The following is a 20,501-nucleotide window of genomic DNA, read 5'->3' on the forward strand; positions in this document are numbered from 1 at the left end:
ACTGAGCTGTGTGTTCCTTGTTGTCTGTACTGGCAGGAGGCAGTAGGGTTTCAAGAAGATCTGTGTGGAGAAGAGAGGAGCAAGATGAGTGTGGTAAGATCCCTGAGTGCTTTAAGTGTGTACGTAGCAGGGAGAGAGGAGAAACAGTCAGTGACACTTCACAGAGATGGCTTCTCTCAAGCACCTTTTTCATTTCCACACCTTCCACGCTTTCCATTTCCCAGGAGTATAGGATTCTCATCCCTGACCTGCTGGTCCTTTCTGCAGCGTGCTCAGGACATATAGTGGTGAGGCAGGGAAGCAAACACAGGGAATTTGCTCAGATGCAACATCCACAGAATTCCTTGCTTAACCCAGCCTGCACCTCTGTTCTCTATTGCTTATGAAGAGACGCATGTCTGGGAGAAATGACAGCTAGTTTCCAGGCCAGTTTTCTCATAGAAAAACTGCTTAAAAATAAGGAAAATATGGACAGTTCATGGTGCTGACTATAAGACACAATAAATGGGGTTGTTTTAAACAGCCTTTGTTCATTTCCTGTGAGATAAAGATGATTCAGTTGTAAGTACTGTTGTAGTCCATTTTCACAATCTTTGATGAATTTAACTCAATGTTTCCTTAAACAGAGTAGAGATAGAAGAATAATTGTTTATATATTTCTTGTCAGTTTTGAAATGCTTTTGGAAATAAACAGCATGTTCTTTTGCTGACAGGATTTGAAATCTAGCAATCAGCGAGATGAAATTGCTGCAGCACGTGCATCCCTGAAGGAAAATTCCTCTCTCTTACATTCAATATGTTCAGCTTGTTTGGAACATTCAGATGTTGCATCCCTAACAGCCAGCAAGGATTCAATTTGCAATGAAATACAGAATGCTCTCAATGTAATTTCTAATGCTTCCCAAGGAGTTGGAAATAAAATGGGACAACGTACATCTCACACAGCTACTCTTGGAAGTGCACTTGATGAGCTTGAGGTACGTAAACCTGTGAGACTGCAACATTTTTGGATTTTTCTCTTTAATTAACTATTGCTATCATAAGTGGTGGACCTGAAGGCATTAGAAATTGATGCTCTGCTTAGTCCTACCATAAATAGTATCACTCTAAATTAGTTCATTGGAAGGGGTTGCTTCCTTCAAAAGAGTTTGGAATTAAGTCTTCATGTATGTTTAATATTTGGCTTCCTTCAAACATCAGGAAAGAATTAGTTCTAAGTGTGTCACTAATGATGGAGACAGACACATCCTTGAATAAGTGAGCAGAACCCATGAGTTTAGGTTACAAACAGTCATTATCAGATGATGATGATCATTGCTACCTTGACTGCATTTGAACTACTACAATGCAAGTTGAAGTCTTTGACTCCAAAACTTGTCATTGGGATCATTATGTAATTTATAATTGAAGGATTTAGAAACCTAATTAGGTTTTCTGCTTATCATTAAATAAAGTGACACAACCAAAATGCTTTCACAAATTCTGCATGTCTACTTCCATTATTTAAACAAATACTTGGAGAAAAGTCAGTTCTTTCTCTACTCCTGACCAGATCCTAAGCTTTTGTATGGAGCTTTCCCTTTTTCTCATGGCTGCTTGGGCTCTTACTAGTGTTATTTTCCATCATGTCAAAAATGGTAAAAGACCTCCTGAAGATGAGATTACAGACCTCATCTGGTGTAACTGATGTAGGCAGATCAACAGTATAGTGGCCAGATTAACAATAGGAATGAAAGTTTCTAAACACATTTGCAAATATGGGCCTTCTTTGGTTGTAAATTCTTGGACTTATCAGATCTCAGCCACAGAATTCCGATAGCGTTGACGCATTTTCAGGAGAACTGGTGTTATGACTGATGGTAACAGATTTTGTCTAAAACTTTCAATGTAAATTGTAAATGTACATTGAATACACAAATCTTGTAGTGGTAGTTTATTGGTCAAAGCAGACCTCTCGATGGTGCTCAAAGCTGAATCTGACAGATTTTTTCCCCCCAAAGGAACAGGCTACAATTGTATGTTACATGTCATCCTTCCTTTCTTCTCACACCAGATTTTAAATTTATAGTTTCTAATCTATTTTCTTAATAAATGGAAGGAAAAAGAAACATTTAAGAGTAATACATGACTTTTTCACAATGAAAAATTGCATACTTTAAATGAGAGCTATTGTTTACCTGTTTTATTTACAAATTTTTTTTAAACAAAATTTGGCAAAAGGATTCAATCATCTGACTGCAGATGAATTAATCTTGACTGCATGTGAGCACTACTATTTTAATGACTTAAAAAAAAAGTAATGAATTTGTTACTGTTTTAAAATTTAAGATTTGTGATAATCACAAAATGGAAAAAAATGTCTTTTGGATTGAATTTGTTTTTATTTGGAAGTATAAGAACATAAAAGTCTGACTGTTGTAAAAAGACATTTGTTTATGGAGTTTTAAATATACTTTTACCTAGGTAATATAAATGGGAATTGAAGCTGTGTGAGTTAGATAAAGCACAATTTATAGAGCATTTAACTTCTTAAAATGATTTTATGAATTATATGGTTGCACTTTTTTCTTTCTTACAGAAAGTTCTATTGGCTAAGGACCTGAAATAACCTTTGCTCTATCTTCTTGTTGCAAATATGGTGCCATGAAATAGATTGATGTAGTAAATAGTCTGTTGGGAACAAATCTCATTAAATGTTTATAGTGTGGAAATGTATCAAGGAGCTTACCCAACAATCTAGTATCTAGATGTTTTGCAATGTCGTTCTTCCTTTGCCAGTGCTGGCAGTGTGGAAGTCGTTACAGATTTATAGGTGAGGAAGCCACCAGTAAAACAGCAGCTAACTCTTAAATCAGTAGGCTCTCAAGAGTTCCTCTTAAAGGCTCCATATAACTACCATGTCATAAAAACCCCACAAAATTGTAATATTACAAATTTAATTACATATTAACGTCTGTGTTAACCTGCACCTACATGCTCTTTTATCTAATGCATTTCACAGGTGTTGCATCTTGTGAATGTAAAGAGATTTCTCAGAAAATGATACAGCTCTTGCATGCCTGACTCTGTCAGCATATTCATCTGATATGTGGTCCTTTTAATGACCATGGCTATCTTGCAGAGCAATTACATGTGAGATGTCAAAATACTGTAAATCAGTCCAAAATGTTAGGAAATATAACCAGGTTTCTGGATACTCATGATCCCTCTATTTTGTTAATCAGAAGACCAATGAGGGAGAAAATAGGGCTCTAATAACTCCTTTTAAATGCTCACTTAAGCTTAAGAACTCAGCTATCCACTGTTTAGCTCTGTTAAAAAAGCAAAACTGCTTGTCTTCTGATTGGTTGGAAATTGGATCGTCTTTTCTGTGTAGATGTACTGATCATAAATATTTGACATTGCTTGAAGAGTTTAATCTGTGGGCAGAATCTTAAGTCATATTTTCCTGGTTATTATTGTCTAGACTTTTTTTTTTAATTTAGAGGTGAACTGTAGTAGCTTTTTTGCCAGTGCTATTTGTCCATCTTTGCACGAACTTCTACAAACTGCCTCCTAAAGGAAGACATTTCTACTCCTGTTTTGTCTGAGATTTGAAGGCAGTCATTTTGCTAGCTAAATGGCTAATTTGCTGCAGCCTTCAGGTGTTTCTTAGTCTTCCACAATCAATGAAGCTGGCTGTTGCTAAGGTAACACTTAAATATTCTACTTGGCAGGCGTGTTTTACATTAGGATGAACGTTGTATGTATAGCCTACTGTTGAGGGTGCTTACCTGAGATATAGGAACGCAACAGTGAAGTTGCTGCTCCAGTCAATAGTGACCAAGTGGCACAACTCCAGCAGAGATGAGGTACCACAGAACACTTTGATATTAAGGACTGTAATGTGAATTGAGGAGTGCACTTTCAAATCTCTTTACACAAATAAACCTGTCTTCCACATCAGAAAAGGGTGTCCTGGCCTCGGGAAACTGACTATATCTTAGAGTGCCTTCCCTTGTCATTCTTAGAAGATCATCATGGACGAGTCTTTTGTGTTTAAGATTAGTATGAAATAATCTATTGGGTGTAAGTTAATTTTTTTTTAAAAAAAGTAAATATTTAAACTTTAATGACTAGTTTTATGCAGTTTTCCAAAACTCTGTTAATATGCTAGCTATTAAAGTCAAAGCTTTTTCATTTTTAATTTTGCTGTGTCTTTGGATATAGCCAAAGTAACAAAGACCTAGATAATGCAGTTGTTAAACACTTGTTACACAGGAAAACACTGTTCCTACTGCTTAAAACTATTTTCATTCTGCTTTTAAAGTTATGCATTAATTCCCCTGAATTTCAGGGTCCTTAATGTCACTTCTTACCACTTTACAATTTCCTGTACTGCATTTCCCTAATTCCCCGCAATGTGTATTGTCTTTGAGACATGCAGTAATTTAGCTTGCCTCCAGGTAAATTTGGTGCAGTTTTCCTTTGCATTCAGCCATAATCTCACTATTGTAAGGAAGCTCAGCAAAGAGAAGAAATGAGGAAAAAATGGATGCCCTATACTAATATTCTTAACGTGTCTCCAAGTTATCCTTGTGAACAAATGTTATCTTACTGCCTTCACCCTTCCAGAACAGTGTCTTCAGGTACATTTCCTTCCTTCTGTGGAAATAGCTATTATAGAAAAGGACACAGGAGTCTTAATGTTTTAATTGCATTAGGAAGGCTTCTGATGACATTAAGAGCTGGATTACTGCTCCTATCGGGTCTGGCTCTAGGCATGGGCAATTAAGAAGTTGCCTGCAAAAGCAAAATGACTTCCTATGCTGTTCCTTGGGAGAGAGCCAGTCTGGCTCCATCTGGAGCAAGAGGTTAGGGTATATGGAGATATTTTGGAGTAGAAGAGCAAGCCATCTTCATTTTGTCCAAGCGGTCTTTCTTTTCTTTGGATTTTAGCCTTCATGGCAGGGTCTGCCAGGCCCTGGCAAAATTTCAGCTTTGTTCTCTCTCCCTCTTGGAGAGGGCAAAAGTCAGGGTTTTTTTTGTAATTAACGAGTGGTTCTTAACTGGCTCCAGCTTCTCCTGCAAAGAAGGATGGAAGAGTGGATTGCCTGTTTCCTTTGCTCTGTTTTTGTGAGTGGGCGAATTATTGTTTCATCCCAGTTTGGCTTTGGTTCCAAAGTTGCATGTGAGATTAACATTTCCATGATCAACATATGTTTTACATCTTTTAATTAGGAAATTAAGAGATATAGAGTTAATATGTTGCCTTTATGGATATACAAATAGCTGTGGTTTTCATCTTTGAAATATTTAAGCTCTTTCCCTCCTGCTTGCACATAAACTCCTTTTCAGTATATTATGTGTATCTGGGTAGGTGAACATCAGTTTGAGAAAATCCAGGAGCTTGGAAATACATAGTTAATACTTAATCTATGGTTTCATCTGCTGAATGCACATAAACACCTGAGATAGACCTATAAACCATTTTAATGGTCTATCCTGTCACTTGCTGAAACAAGTCCATAAACTTAATTTTAGACTTCTTATAGTCTCTCAGAATGGACAACAGAAAATTGCAGTAGCACTGGCCTGATTTTTTGTGATACTCTACAGTGGTATGAAAATCCCAAAATTCAACACAGAAAATGTGGAGACAGACAGCAATTCACTAGTACCTTTCTTTCTAGTCATTGTCTGTGGAAGTTTGAGGACTAGAATTCATGTAGTCCCAGTTTTCTGGTACAAAGCATAACATAAAGCATAGAACTTTAGATCCTAGAAGATTTTACAGAGGTGGTTTAAGGAGGTTCATTGTCTGCTGATTTTATGTATTTTAATAGGTAGCAAGTATGGAGCTGAAGTGCTGAGACTACTTAGATAACTAGAATGTTTTAAAATGAGATGGAGGGCTTCAAGGCAATGGAACAGTAGTGGAGGTGGAATGTTTAGGAACCTACACTGATTCTGCAAGCTGGGAAATATAAGCTTCCATTTGAACAACATAGAATGCAGAAAGAACCTGCACTGTTTTCCTCTGGAAATATTCAGTTCATGAAGTCTGATTTTTCTCTAGTTTTTTTTTGAGAATCTCCCAGCTGTCTCAAAACAATTGTATATTTCAGAAAAGATGGGAGGATTGAATATGTAACAAAGTCTTCCTTTCACTAAATCATAGCCAGCATGCAAGAGAATGTTAATAATAACCAACAAGAAAATTTCAAGGTGACTGAAGTCCCCTTTCCTAGCTATTTAAGCTTTTATCTTATGATGTTCTAATAGAACACTTTCACTGCTTTTAGGATTGACTAAGCTAGACAGTACCTGAAATCATGATATTAAATCTAAATTAAAAAAATAATTAAAATTCTCCAGCTTAAAAGTAGTCCAGCACATACTGTATAAGCACAGATAAATTCTGATTTACCTGACCTAAATTCCACTTAAGGGTATATGACATAGTTTTCTTGTTTAATATTTCTTCTGAAGGCTTGGAACCACATGTGGATGTAACAGGTGAATGGATTTATGTGGAATATAGGTTTGGTGATCTGGACTGTGATACTATTTCAGATGTTCAGTTAGATTAAAAATTACTAGTTTATATTTCTTTAAATGCTGCAGGTTGAATATATTTACTTTCACATTTCATGAAAATATCACCTCTCCTTTTATTTCTCTTTAGTATATTTGCTTGAGACACAAATATAATTTTACCATGTCAAAAGAGTTGTCTGCTTCTGTTTACCCTAGCTAGTGAAAAGAAAAAGGACAGTTATATCTATGTCCTTTGAAAAATCAATTGTTGGACAAAAGCTACTATTTTGATCTTTGCCTATGTTCAGCCTGTTAAAGGTAGCAGCAGTGTCTTTTTGCCACAGTGTAGGATTGTATTAGACTAAAAATTGGCAGAAGTAGACTGCCTGTGTAATCTGATTTAACATTCACAGCTGTGAGCTAGCACTGCTGTTTTTGTGTTAAACGCAGAGGCCCTCCTGACCTCTAAAATACTAAATTTTGGAGGTGTTGAACCCCTCTTTCAGACAAAGCTAAGACTCTGGTCTGAGATACTTAGATAAAACACAGAATATGACTGAGTAGTAAACTCATATACAGTGTCATAATTGTACATAGATGTTACAAGCTTAGCATAAGATATATATCTTCTTTTTAAGAATTTACAAGGTAAATATACAAGGCAGTCCCACTGTATAGGAGGATATGGAAGACAGATGACCCTTAAGAAATGTGGACAGACACAGGAAAGAGTTTGAAAGAAGAAATACTTTTTTTACAACCGCAGTGACAAAACTTGAAGGGGAGGGAACAATGCTGGCTGAGAACTTGGGAAGATGGGATGCAGTTGCCTGTTTTGACATACCTTCTGTATGGCCATGAACCTGGCAGTCTGGGCCTCAGTTCTTTGTTTATAAAATGGGGTTGATACCTTTTCGTTGTAGAGTATGATGTTGTGAAGATGGATAGACTAAATAGATACTGCAGAGATGAGTGCATGCATATTTATAAAGGCAGACAAATAGCATTTCTGTTTCCAGGGGAAGTAAGATGCCTTGTAGATGAAGAAATGCCAGATATGGTGTAGGAGAGACTGAAGCCGAGGATGAAAATCTTGAATCTCATGCAGCAAAAGTAGGAAACAGAGGAAGGACTTGGAGACAAGGCAGTTATAGTCAGAAGGTGTCAACATGGCTTGCAGATAGATGTGATCTTGTTCTACTTGTTCTATGAGCTGCTTAGGTGCAAACTAGCTCTGGCTGGAAGGCTCTGTTGTTGTCTTTGCTGGGTCCAGGCCAGTAGGGTTTGATGACATGGATATTGGCTTAGAACTAGGGAGATCTGAATGGCAGAGAGAACTTGGCTTTGTCTGCAAATGACCTGTACGCATAGCCCCAGTAGGGAAAATGGAACCTGCCATGGTCAAGCTGGATACGACAAGGGGAAAGGGTTAGTTGCATGTCTAGGAAGCATAATGTCACTGTAGTTCATGCAGATAAAAAACAAAGCAGCAACTTAATTGGGCTGACTTTTCTTACCTGTACTCCTAATATTTTCCAGAATTTAATTATCCTGGATCCTCTTGTAGTGAATGAAGAGAAAATAAGACCATCACTAGAGAAACGTCTGGAAGCTATTATCAGTGGAGCAGCTTTGCTAGCTGATTCCTCCTGCACACGTGATTTTCATCGAGAACGTATCATTGCTGAATGCAATGCTATCCGCCAAGCTCTCCAAGACCTGCTTTCTGAATACATAAACAATGTAGGTAATCACACTTGTTTCCTCTTTTTTTAATGTCTGTCTCAAAGCCTATTTTAGTGTATATTGCAATTTAACCTATAATTAGTGTAAATTAGAGTTTAACCTATGTTTCTCAACATGCTCTTCAAAAGGTTGAAAGGAACACTTTTCCGACATAAATCTAAGCAAAAGCTAAATGCAGATCTCCATAATGAGTATGGATTGTATTATGACATATAGTCCGTGGAAAATGCTGTATTACAGATACAATGTACACATTTAGGTTATTTTACTTGCAAACTGTCACTAGTACAGAACAGACATAATCCTTCATATGCTAGCAACAAGAGTTTCTTCGTAATGTCACTTCCTAGACCAGAGTTTTAAAATGTAATCTTTGTTCCTGTAGAATGCAACAATTTAAATAATAATTTGTTAAAATGTAAGTAATCTCTTAGTATCATTTTAGAGTGTCCACACCGCTATATTTGATCTGTGTAAGAGCACCAAGTTTAAGTGTAAAAATGACTGAATTGCTAAATTAGAAAGCTAGGACTGTTCAGTAAATCCAGAAATCTGGTTGTCTGGCATGCTTATAGGCCAATTCATCTGTGAATTTTTGAAAAGGAATATAGTTTGATTGTGTTTTTAAAAATAACTATTAGGTTTAAAGAATGGATTTGGCATTTCTTATGTCTGGCAGTTAAATGATAAAACAGTGGAGACTCAGATACTATTAATATGGGTACACAGTGTTAATACCATGCTTTTTCTCTGGAAACATTTTCTGTAGACATACTGTTCTTATCTAAAGATATTTCAAGATGATTCATCAAGCCCATTGAGAGGATAATTGTATGATACAGCTATTTGTTTCTTTTTTTGGGAAGCTGAAATGCCTTTCTATTCTCTAAGTCATACTAGTTAATCTAGTCTGAAGCTGTTCTAATGAGATTGTTTTCTTTGTCTTATCCTATTGTCATTAGGATAATGAGGTATGAGGGCTAAGATGATCTATACATATCAGATGTTTTTTCATTTCATAGATATTGTACTTTTTTATATCTTCTCTTTATTGGGGGCCAGGTGGCATTTACAGCTAACATTTCATTTTCTGTAAATTCAAGTTGCTCTTTCAGTCCCAATACCAGATAAAGATGCTTTCATATTTTTACTCAAAATTTAGCTGCAGTTTCTGGTGAATGCAACATAATTCTTGAACCTCTCAGGTGGTGCTTTTACACATGGGTTAGAAATGTGAGATTTCTTTAGTTCTGGTTAGCTTGGAATGTTAGTCTTTGACACCTTCTTCTAGCAGATGTCTATTATGATATCTGTTCTAGGGTGGATCAGGTTTGCTGTTAAATGGCTGAAAGTTTAATAAGGGAAGGCATCAACCTTTAACAGTTGGACTTGATGATTTTAAGGTCTTTTCCAATGTAAATGATTCTATAATTCTAACCTGTGGAGGCAGACGTAGTGTATAGCAACTCATATTGGTCCAAAAGAACACTGTGGGTTTGTCCCAAGAATGCTTTACAGGAATTCGATGTGTTGCCAGGAGTAAAACTACATGATTGGAAGTCAAACGGTCTTGAACTCTTGGACTCTTGGAATAAAATTGTGATTATCTTTCTGAAATAATCATGGGTTTAGGGTTACATAATGCAGACTGAACGTAAAAGAAGAATACATAACTCACTCCACTGACTTTCTCAAGTTAGGAAGCAGCTATTTAAATATGTCAAGAAGGGAAAATGTCATATAATTTGCTGCAGACCACAGTGTCTGCACAGGGTGGCAAAGATGAGGAGGGAAGCAGAAAGGAAGAAATGCAAAGGACTTAAAGGCATATGAAGTATTATACTAGGGTTAAATGACAGGAGTGAATTTAAAGTTTTTAGTTGCTTTTAGTGCTCTTGATCTGCTTATACAGTTAGTATTGATCTCAATTGAAAATCTCTCATCAAGAATCATTTATGGCTATTACTGAGACTGGATTAAATAAGTTTTTCAAGGAGATTATCAGGTGTCAGTTACTTCATTTCACAACTCTCACTGAAGAATAGATGATAGATCCAGGAGACAGTGCTGATTTATCACTGTCTTCTGGGCTCTTCTATTAATAATTTTAATAAGCTAGGACTGTGAATTGAATGAGCTATAAAAATTATGCCAGCCATTTGTTAACATAGTACAATTTAAGGACTAGGTTGTGGTTCACTTCCTCTCCTTGGGAACACTGTTGTACTCCACAAGCAATTGCACTGTCTTCGTAATACTTCATGTGAGTTTGTTTGTGTATGGTGTATTTGTGACCTGTGCCCAAAGCGAGGCACAGAGGCTCTGTATCACAGCTTGTACGTAAGAGTGGAAAGCTTTCCTTGCCCATTATCCACAAAGAGCATCTTTTGTTCCTGTCTTCATTCTGATATATGGTTCACAAAACATGGCTTACCCACCATCATTTTGGTTCTTTTCAGTCACATGAGTTGTAGTAGTCAGCTGCTTGGAAGATTTTTTTTTTTTTTTTTCTGGATACGTGTCTGTCATTTCTTGATAGTATATTGGTTTGATTCCTTTTCTTAAGGCTTCTTCCTATCTGAGTGTTGCTAGTGGGAGCTGCACTGTTTCAGAGACACCACACACAGTAAGCGCCACCTTCGCAAATCCTTCTCTAGCAGCTCGTTTGTCAGGAAGCTGTATGAGCTGCACTGACACTGGTAACATCCAGGGTATCTCTAAAGCCCCTGGGTCTGGTGCTGTCTGGTAAGTGTTTAGCTTTAATATGATCATTGCCAAGGACTTCAGTGCTGAAATTCTGTGTGAGTTCTGCACCCTCTTTTTTTTTTGAAACTAGCCCTCAGTGCCTAAACAAGTGTACAGAAACTTATGATTTAGCCCTAACTATTTGAAAGAGTATAAGGAATATAGCTGTTGTGGTTCCTACTTTGTTTTTATTCTCAATTATTTGAAGTCTCTAATAAGCCTTAAGGACATCAAGTGAAATCAAGGGCCTATTGGTGTCAGTGATAAAATTTAGAGTTTTTATGGCAAGCTGGGAGAAGTATCTTTTCAGCAGATACTGCCTTTCATGTAAGTGGCTGTTTTTCACAGGCTGTATCACAGTGAGGTGATGCAATGCAAAGTTAAGCAAAATGTTCTCTACACTAATAAAGACCCACTCAGTCTCCGAGAGGCCTTACATTTTTCTGTTCACAAGGTAATTCAGACATATAGTAAATTGAAAATATATTTATAATTCTTTAAAAAGGCAGCGATTTTTCTTCTGGTATTTTAGAGTTATTTCTGTACTATTGTTATCCTCTCTGCATTTTACTCAGACATATATTTTTAAGGGATATATTTGCATTTCAGGACATCAAATAACAGGAATTATTACAGTGAATTTGGATAGCTTATCAATGACAAAATCATACTATGGTGTGTGGATAATAATGTATCCATAGGAGCAGTCATTTTGTTCTAGTAATAAGCACTTGCATTTTCCTAATGACAAGCTCTTGTCTGGTCTCTGCTCATCCTTTAAAATGAGAAGTTATTAGCAATATTAACTCCATGTTTTTTGATTTCTCTGTCTGCTTTTACTCTCAGTCACAATAGGGATATGCACTTATCTGGGTGATCAAAAGGGATAATAGAGTTGTGATTGAGTGTGGGTTAAAGTGGCTGTTGTGAGCAGCAATTAGGATGATTGCAGGCACTGCTTTCTCTGCCTTCATTAAATAGGGAGGGTATGTCAGAATAATTATTCTGCACCCACCTGTGGGTTTGAATAAAGATCACTGGCTAGATTGTTCAGACAAGGCTGAAAAAAGTTGGTAAAGAAAGGTCAGATACTGATGGTATGATAGCTACTTTCCTGAATTAAAGTTTCCTTGCTTTTGGAATGTTGTTTCATGATATTTTAGCTGTACTAGTTACTCATCTTATTCTGGATATTGGTGTGTATTTGTACACACAGACTGTTATGCATGCTGGGCCAGTATACTTTATGCCTTTTCTGGTAGGTCGTGATTTCATTCTTTCCTGTTGTGTATTTAAAAAACTTCTGTTTCTCAACTAGGATTTTATGTTAAAATTACCTAAGTTTTTGGGTCAAATAATGTCAGTAAAATGGTTTGCATTTTCATTGTAATTTTCAAAGTGCTTGCATGTTTTCGAGTCTTCTATCTTTAAAAATAGTTTCAAAAGAAAATCTGAAACATTGAGATCTGAAAATGTATTTATAAAAACAATATTTTGTTTTTCTAAATACATTTGCCAACTTCATACAGATTTGAAAAACGTGTCAGTGCCACAGAATAATTTCTTCTGTTAAAAATATTTCACAGAATATTTCACGCATGATTCACAGAAATGCGTGACTGCAAACTAGTAGCAACTCAGTAATTTAGTTAGCAGTTCTGGATGTCCCAACGTGGTGCTGGGCCATCTTGTCTAGACCATGCTTTTGCCAAGATAGGTTGGACCACATGATCCTTGAGGTCCCTTCCAACCTGGTATTTTGATTCTGTGATTCTTGTGCCACAGGTGGTGGCTGCTGCTGCTGCTTGTTGTACCACAGCTATACCACGTGTGTGGCACTGCTGTACTGAGTGTGGCATGGAGCAGAGCTAAGCCATCCTTTCTTACACCAGTGGTGGTTTCAGTCTCTTAACGAGACATTTAAGAAAATAGGAGGAGACTAATGATACATTTTATCTTAAGGCCAGATCAGGAAGTGGACTGAAGTTGACCACCTTCTACATACGTATATTATATATCTAGGGTACTGATTATCAAACCCTGACCATCCATGTAGCCTAACGGCACTCCAAGCTGAGGTTGACTATAAATCTCATCTGCTTTGTGGCAGACAGCATCGGGTCACTCCAGGAATGGTGCTGCAAGGGAGATGAAGTAGTTGGTGGCAGATAGTGAAGCACCTGTATTGCATGTAGGGCATACTTGAATCTCACTGAAATGCAGCTGCTGGAGCTTTATGTTCTAGGGTTCCCTGAAGGTTCTCTGAAGCCTGTTCCTTCACCACAGGTTTGTGTCCACAACTTCTGGATGAGAGTCACGTTTGGATTTGAGGCATATTTGGATCTGAACACGTAAACTGGGAGCTAGGATCCCTCAGAGTAGGGGGACAACTGAGACAGGGAGTGAGCTGGACTCTCCTGAGCCCCCTAAGGAAAAGGTGTGCAGTACAGACCCTCTGTAGCCATGGGGAAAGTCCAGCTGTAGGAAAGATGATGCAGTGGATAGTTGGGACCTCTGCAGTTGTGTCTATCCAGATTTCAAATTGTAAAAGTTGTTCATTTAGTGGAACCTGAGCATTGGAAATTCAAAACCAGAAAATGGAAGGAAAACTGAATCTTTATTTATCTGGGCCTTACCCTTTGTCTCAACTGATAAATTTGAGTGCTGTGGAGTGCTAATGCCTTGCTTTACTTCTGTTTTGAGTACTCTTCAACAATAGCTTAAGGTCTGACCCACTGTCTCTATGTAGACTCTGCCTGTGATTGATAATGTTTTGTGTAGTATTTTATTGCCATTCTTACTCTTTTAGAGTGGAAGGACATATAGATACCTCAAGTATACAGGTACCTCAAACTTCATGTTACTTGTACTTTATGGTTTCCTGATGAAGACTTTTAATGCTTCCCTGGATAGAGGGAAGACAAGACACTTTGGTTTATCATCGCAGTGGTGCAGTGTATCTTGCATTTAAGCTACTTAATCTTGCTCTGAGCAGTGGATTTTTCATTTCAGTGCTCAGGGGAAACATTTTCGGTAGTTCTGGAAATTGCAAGAATTCCTCCAAAAGAGTTATTTCAGATTGAAGAAAACATTCTGTTCATCTTAAAAAGGGAATGTTTCATATTTTTAATTTAAAGAATTGCCTGGTTGTCTTTGTTAGATATTTGCATCTCTTGGGGCTATTTTCCCTTAATTATCCGTGTGCTGTAGCTGCAGAAAAGTGGATTACTGATGGTTAATAATATGTATATGAAAAGACTGGTACTCCATAAATAAGAAATTAGGGCACAAAATGATACCTCTTACCAGAGAAAATTTACATTGCATGAATCAAATAACCGAACTTGTGAAAAAGCTCCAGACACTTTTTAATCTGCTAAACTCTTTATGGTAAAGCTTATGTTCTCCATTCACGTAAGGGTTCACCTAACCTGTTCCTGTCAGATGGGCTTCAGAGAACACAGGCTATGTCAGAAAACAGTGTCTGCCACTTTAAGTTTCATTAATTGGGGGCTAGATCGCATTTATGTTTTGCAGTGGAGGTATAGTGAACAGTCTGATATGAATATTTTTTAATAGTATGCTGAAAATGTATTTGGAATGTATAATTTCCTTCATGAATACATTTTTCATGACTTAAACCTTCTCATATCAGTACCTGCTAGCTGCTGTTTGCTCTGCTATAGGAAACTGATACGATGATGCATGTTAAAATTTTCTTAATATTCTTGTCAAATATCAAAAGTATTACAACCACTTCACATATTGATACATGTCTAAATATGTATATTTTACCACTTTCACATTGTTTGTCCTTCTTTATTGTTTTTGTTGATGGTGAAACTGCTGGAAGGATATTATCAGTTCTGTGAAGGTGTGTACTTCTTTTTACAGAGGTTTGATTGTAGCTTCCAGTGAAACTGTCTGTGTGACTACATGATATTATCAATTTAAAACTGATAATTCAGCTCATTAATTAAAGGATCTGAGCTATGACTGAAGAAATAGATTTTCATATACAGCTTTCTACCTTCATCTGTTTAGCTTGATGTGTCTCCAACTTTCTTCATATAATGAAAATTATTCCAAACAATCATATATGACACAGCTGAAGATTACAGCAACTGTTTAGAGTTATGTTAAATATGTTATTTGTTCAATAATATACTTTAGTATCAGATGCTCCATATTGTTGCCAGTGATGTCTAGGGAGCTGAGAACAGGGGACAGTTTGACTCGTCCTTCTTGGCTACTTCCACTTTCTTTCACTAATATGTATCTTGAAAAGTTTTGTGTAATTGCTCTCTGGTTGAAGAACTGAGCTCAAGCGTGGTAGACTAGACTAACCAGGGAGTTCAAAGAAATCCTTGGTTAAAGTCTTCAAGAACAGTATAGCTCTTGGTTATTCATGCAAGTGGTTGAAGTAACTGATTTCCTGAAATCCTTTTTTCTGTATTTCTATATAGGAACATGAACAAGCAGAGCTTGTATTCCCATCTTTTTGTAAACGGAATGGATTCAAATGTTCTTACTTTACTGTCCTCTTCATATTCAAACACTTAAAAAAACCTGCTGTTCCAGAGAAGTTTGGAAGTCGGGTATAGCAAAATTTAAACTATAAGAATTTCTGTGTGTTGTGTGGGTGGAAAGTGACACTTGGATTTTTCTTATTCAGGGTTGTTTTAATGATTTTATCGAGTATTATGTTTTCAAAAAAAAGATTTATTCCAGTAAAATTGGTATGCCCATATGGCATATTATGCTGGCATTTATTCAGGAAAATGTAGTTTTCATCATTCTGTTGTTGACATTGGCCGAGTACTTAGTTCAGTTGACTTTGAACACTCCCGTAGTGGGTTTTCTTACATTTTATATGCAGTATGTGTAATTGAAAATTTTTCTTCTGAATACTAACTTTTGTCAAACATTTAGTTTTATGGGGAAATTAGATACTAACTGTTCAGGAATAAGATTTATTAGTGTGCTTAAAAGACAAAAGTAGTCTAGTGAATTCCTCAAATAGATTTATATTTGAAAAATAAGCTGCAGTTAAATTTACCTGATTATAGATGGTCTTACAGAATTTGCAATAAACTGGGATCTATGCACGTGAGCTATAGAAAGATAATGAAAGATTTTTCTGTTCTTAAGCCCTGTTTTTCATTTAACGGTTCTGAGCCAAGCTATTTCAGGATTAATTGGATCTTAACTTAAGGCTTGCATTGAAGTAATGTAGCGTGATGAGCGACTCGTGGCTCTGTAGAGGATGATTCAGTACAATAGTCAGCAATTTGTATGTGGTATACCTGACAGGACTGAGAATATATTGGGTTGCTAAAGAAAAATTTTTTTCAGGGAACCTTCAATAAAGTAGCATTTTTCTCTCTCCAAGATTAAATAAATCCTTTACTATGGTAATAAACAAGCATTAAAAATTAATATTAAAGTATTTGTTAACTCAACATCTATCTAGCTGTTTACAAGGTTTTTTTTTCTTTCACAGTTTATGGAAAATGGTTGTCATTACGTGAGGTTTTTCTTGACCAGTTTCCTATCTTCTGGAGGATGTTAAAGACTGATCATTTTTTAAAATGCTAGTATGCCATTTCTAGGAAGACTACTGAAGACTGGTGTTTCAGAATGCATTTGTCTTGTTTTTTATCCTCTGTATAGGACAGCTGATTTTTGTTCTCCAAACAAATTTCTAAATTGGATTCTGTTTCAGATTAAAAGGCTTTTACTTCTTGTTTATGTAACAATTCTTATTAAAAAGATCAGTCATTGATAGTTTAGGGGACCCTTAAAATATTGATATTTCAGACAAATGAAGACCAAATCCAACTTTTTAACGAAAGAATTATTTTTTTCTAAACAAATCTCAAATGCCTTGCATACTTATGTTACATACTTGCTAAATATGTAACCTACACTACCCCAAATATCTGTACAAACTCTAAACACGTGTTCAGTGTGATAGCATGCTGGGTGTTATTTAACTTGACTTTAGTCAGACTTCTGACATTGTCTCTCATAACACAAACTGATGAAGTATGGACTAGATAAGTTGATAGTGAGTTGGGCTGAAAACTGGCTAAAGTGCTGTACTCAAAGATTGGGATCAGCAGCACAGAATCCAGCTGAAGGCCAGTAGCTAGCAGTGTACCCCTGGGGTCATACTGGGTCCAGTGCTGTTTAACCCATTAATCCCCTGGATGATGGAAGAGTGCACTGTCAGCAAGCTTGCAGATAATACAGGACTGGGAGGAATAGCTATTGCACCAGCTGGTTGTGTTGCCCTTTAGAGGCACCTCAACAGGCAGGACAAAAGGGCTGACAAGGAATCTCATGAAGTTCAACAAAGGGAAAGGCCAAGCCCTACACAAAGTTGGTCAGCAATATGCTCTTGCAGCAAAGGCCATCAGCCTCCTGGGCTCCGTTAGGAAAAGCATAGCCAGCAGGTCAAGGGGGTGATCCTTCACCTTTACTGAGCTCTGGTGACACGCATCTGGAGTGCTGTGTCCAGTGCTGGGCTCCCCAGTGCCAAGCAGACATGGCTATACTGGATGGAGTCCAGTGGAGGGCTGTAAAGCTGGTTAAGGATTTACCATACAAGGAGAGGCTGAGACAGCTGGGATTGTTCAGCCTGGAGAAGAGAAGGCTCCAGGGGGATTTTATCAGTGTGTACAAATACCTTATGGTATCTAGATATACCTGAGGAGTTCCTAGTGACAGGACAAGAGGCAATGGGCACAGACTGAAATACAGGAATTTGCATTTAAACAACAAGAAACTCTTCCCCCCCCCCCCAGCCCCGTGAGGGTGGTTGGACACTGGAACAGGTTTCCCAGAGAGATTGTGGAGTTCCCATCCAAAATCCAAATGAACATGGGTGTAGTTGACCATGCTTTGAGCAGTGGGTTGGACTGGATGATGTCCAGATGCCTCTGCTGACTTCAGTAAGTGGAGTCTGTGATTCTAAACATTTGAATAAATTCCAAAGTCTGTGCAACTTCCTGGATGTCCTTGCCAGCTTCTGTTAATATAAAGTAAATCTCATTATTTACTAATGGAAGATAAAAAGATACTCTGGTAATGAGGGACAAGAAATAACATAAAGTAGTAAAATGAAAGTTTCTTTAGTTTGAATAATCTGACAATCCTGAGGTTGTGAAAGGGAGAGTAGTTACTAAATTAAAATCTGTGCTAGTTAATCTTTTATATAAAACAAAGGTTAGAATGACAGCTTGAATTCCTTGTAGGGATCATTTGGGAAGTGGTTGATTAAAGCCTCTCCTTATGAATTTCATCAGTCAAAGTGCTGAGGTCTACTGTGTGGCTAAAAAAACCCCAAAAAAACAAAACAAAACTTTTTCTTGTAGTTACTCAGATTTAAAGTATTTGTACGCCAGCAACCTATGAGATGCTGCAGTTCTTAATTTGTAGAACCAGAGGTGACTTCTTTTTTGTAGAAATGGAGATATCTGCATAGTTCTCAGCTGGCTTTTCAACTTAATTTCTTGCTTAATTTCTACTGATCTCTTTTATGAGGAATGGAGTTTTATGTGAAATAGCTTATGATCACTTCTGATTAAATCAGTACTGTATCATAAAACTATTGCATAACAAATTCTAATGCTTTGTTTTTACTATTCAGCCAGATCTTAAAACAGTGATTTAAAAGAGACTGGGAACCTGAGGATCTAAATTCAAATTCCACATTTCCATTTTCTTTCTCAAAAAAAATCAAAACATTGCTTAAAGAACAAAACCAGATCTTTGTCTGTGGCCATAAACAGCACTCATTGGCACATGGTTTTTATTTTAACTTTCATTTCAGGGGATTTGTTTTGAGTTGCTTCTCTGTCTGATGTGCAACTCTTTTTTTTCTTAATTAACTAAAAATAAAAATGAAGAATATTCTTCTGTGTCATTACATTTGTGACCAATATGTATGATCAGAAGGCTGGAATAGTAAACAATCAAAATGGCCCCCACCATTGTATTAATAAAAAAAGTCCTTTCAAGATCAGCTTTTCTCAAGAACTGCTTCTTGTGGTTGTTTTCTAAGCTTGTGTTGCCAACTGGCTCATTTTCTTTCTGTTTGAGTATGTGAAGAAAATGTCTCAAATCAGACAGCTGCAATGCTTAGTAGAATACATTAAATAAAGCAAAATATTCTAATTACTCTATTTACTGGAAAATCCTTGCTATCTTTAGGTTATACTAATTATTTTTAACCATTGTTTCATTATCAGTAGCAAAAACAAAAGAAAAATTGTACAAAGATGGAAAGAAAGTATAAGCCAGCTACTTAACTAGGGGCTGTACTCAGAAATAATCTAGGATTATCTTTTCTATCAAGTAGTGATGTTTCTAATTTTTTTTCAAAACCTTAATATTCTATAGGAGGAATTATCAGTCTGTAAAAGAAGATAACTGGTAAAGGAATCCCTCCCTCCATTCTCTTACTGAATACATTTAGGTCTTTGCTGGAGAAATGAAGAATAAAAATCAATTTGAATTCCACGTAAATAGGAGCAAATAAGAAGTATAATAATTACATACACCCTGGAAGCAGCTAATGGCAAATAAAACTGGAGCCCAAGGTAAATGTCTTCTCTGGAAACTTGATTAGTACTTTTTTAATACAGCAAAAGAGCACTGTATTATTAAGATGTCTTTCCTAACTGTGCACACGTACAAATGGACAATGTGTGTGTGAGAGAGCATATGCACACAAGCAGGAACTGTTTTGGTACGATAATGATTTTTCCAGTCTACTGTTTGGAATAATAAGGAGGAATAATAGATGAAAACTGCAAAGTTCCAGTAGAAACCAAACAATGACTAGGTAAAGGAATCATGAAATGCTATTTGACAGCTTGTAGCCATTTTTTAAGGAGACAAGTTCATAATGACATTTTTGATCCTTGCTATAATTGTCTAGGAAATGGAGTTTTCTTGGCTTTCAAGTTATTGGAAGATTTTTGTTTAGAATTTTAAAATAAAGAAGCCTAATAGCCTTCTGGATTCTTTCAGCCACCTTCTATGTTCAGTTGTGCACACATTAAAGCAAGATTTTGAAATGAAATACACTAGAATGTTTTTGGTGGCTGACTGATATTGCCAAGAGCATTATCAGTTTAATACCTGTCCACTAAAGAACAGCTGTGGACAAACTGACCAGATTGTTGAGATGAGAGATGAAGTATTATTCTAGATCCCAATGGGAAGCCAGAGTGCTGTTGCATATGAGTGAGCATGCAAAATCTCAATAAGCTCCAGGTAAGGCTGTCAGTTTCTTAGGTTGTTTGGCTCCTTAGTTACTGTGATCCTCGGAACACCTGCCCCTCTGAGCTGTAAGAACAGAATTTTTGTACCTGGTACAAAATTTTTGGACTGGTACCTCCAAGTTCTTCCCGGAAAGCCTGGGGCAGTGGATCTGAAACATTCAGATTTTGGTTCCAAGGCCATCTTGCAGAGCTGGCAGG

The 20,501-nt window shown here is 36.8% G+C and overlaps 1 protein-coding gene across 4 annotated transcripts in view; it reads left to right on the forward strand.

Annotated features, from left to right (window-relative positions):
* The window catches only part of CTNNA3 (catenin alpha 3), a 545,392-nt gene that overhangs the window by 119,845 nt on the left and 405,046 nt on the right, over positions 1-20,501 (forward strand). For all 4 annotated transcript variants that reach the window (XM_074830309.1, XM_074830310.1, XM_074830313.1 and 1 more), the window contains 2 exons: positions 714-977; positions 8,059-8,262. In XM_074830309.1, coding sequence (XP_074686410.1) covers positions 714-977; positions 8,059-8,262 — 468 coding nt within the window. The remainder of the gene's footprint in view (positions 1-713; positions 978-8,058; positions 8,263-20,501) is intronic.

Source organism: Strix aluco, chromosome 7 (assembly GCF_031877795.1).
Source record: "Strix aluco isolate bStrAlu1 chromosome 7, bStrAlu1.hap1, whole genome shotgun sequence".
Classification (NCBI taxonomy): Eukaryota; Metazoa; Chordata; class Aves; order Strigiformes; family Strigidae; genus Strix; species Strix aluco.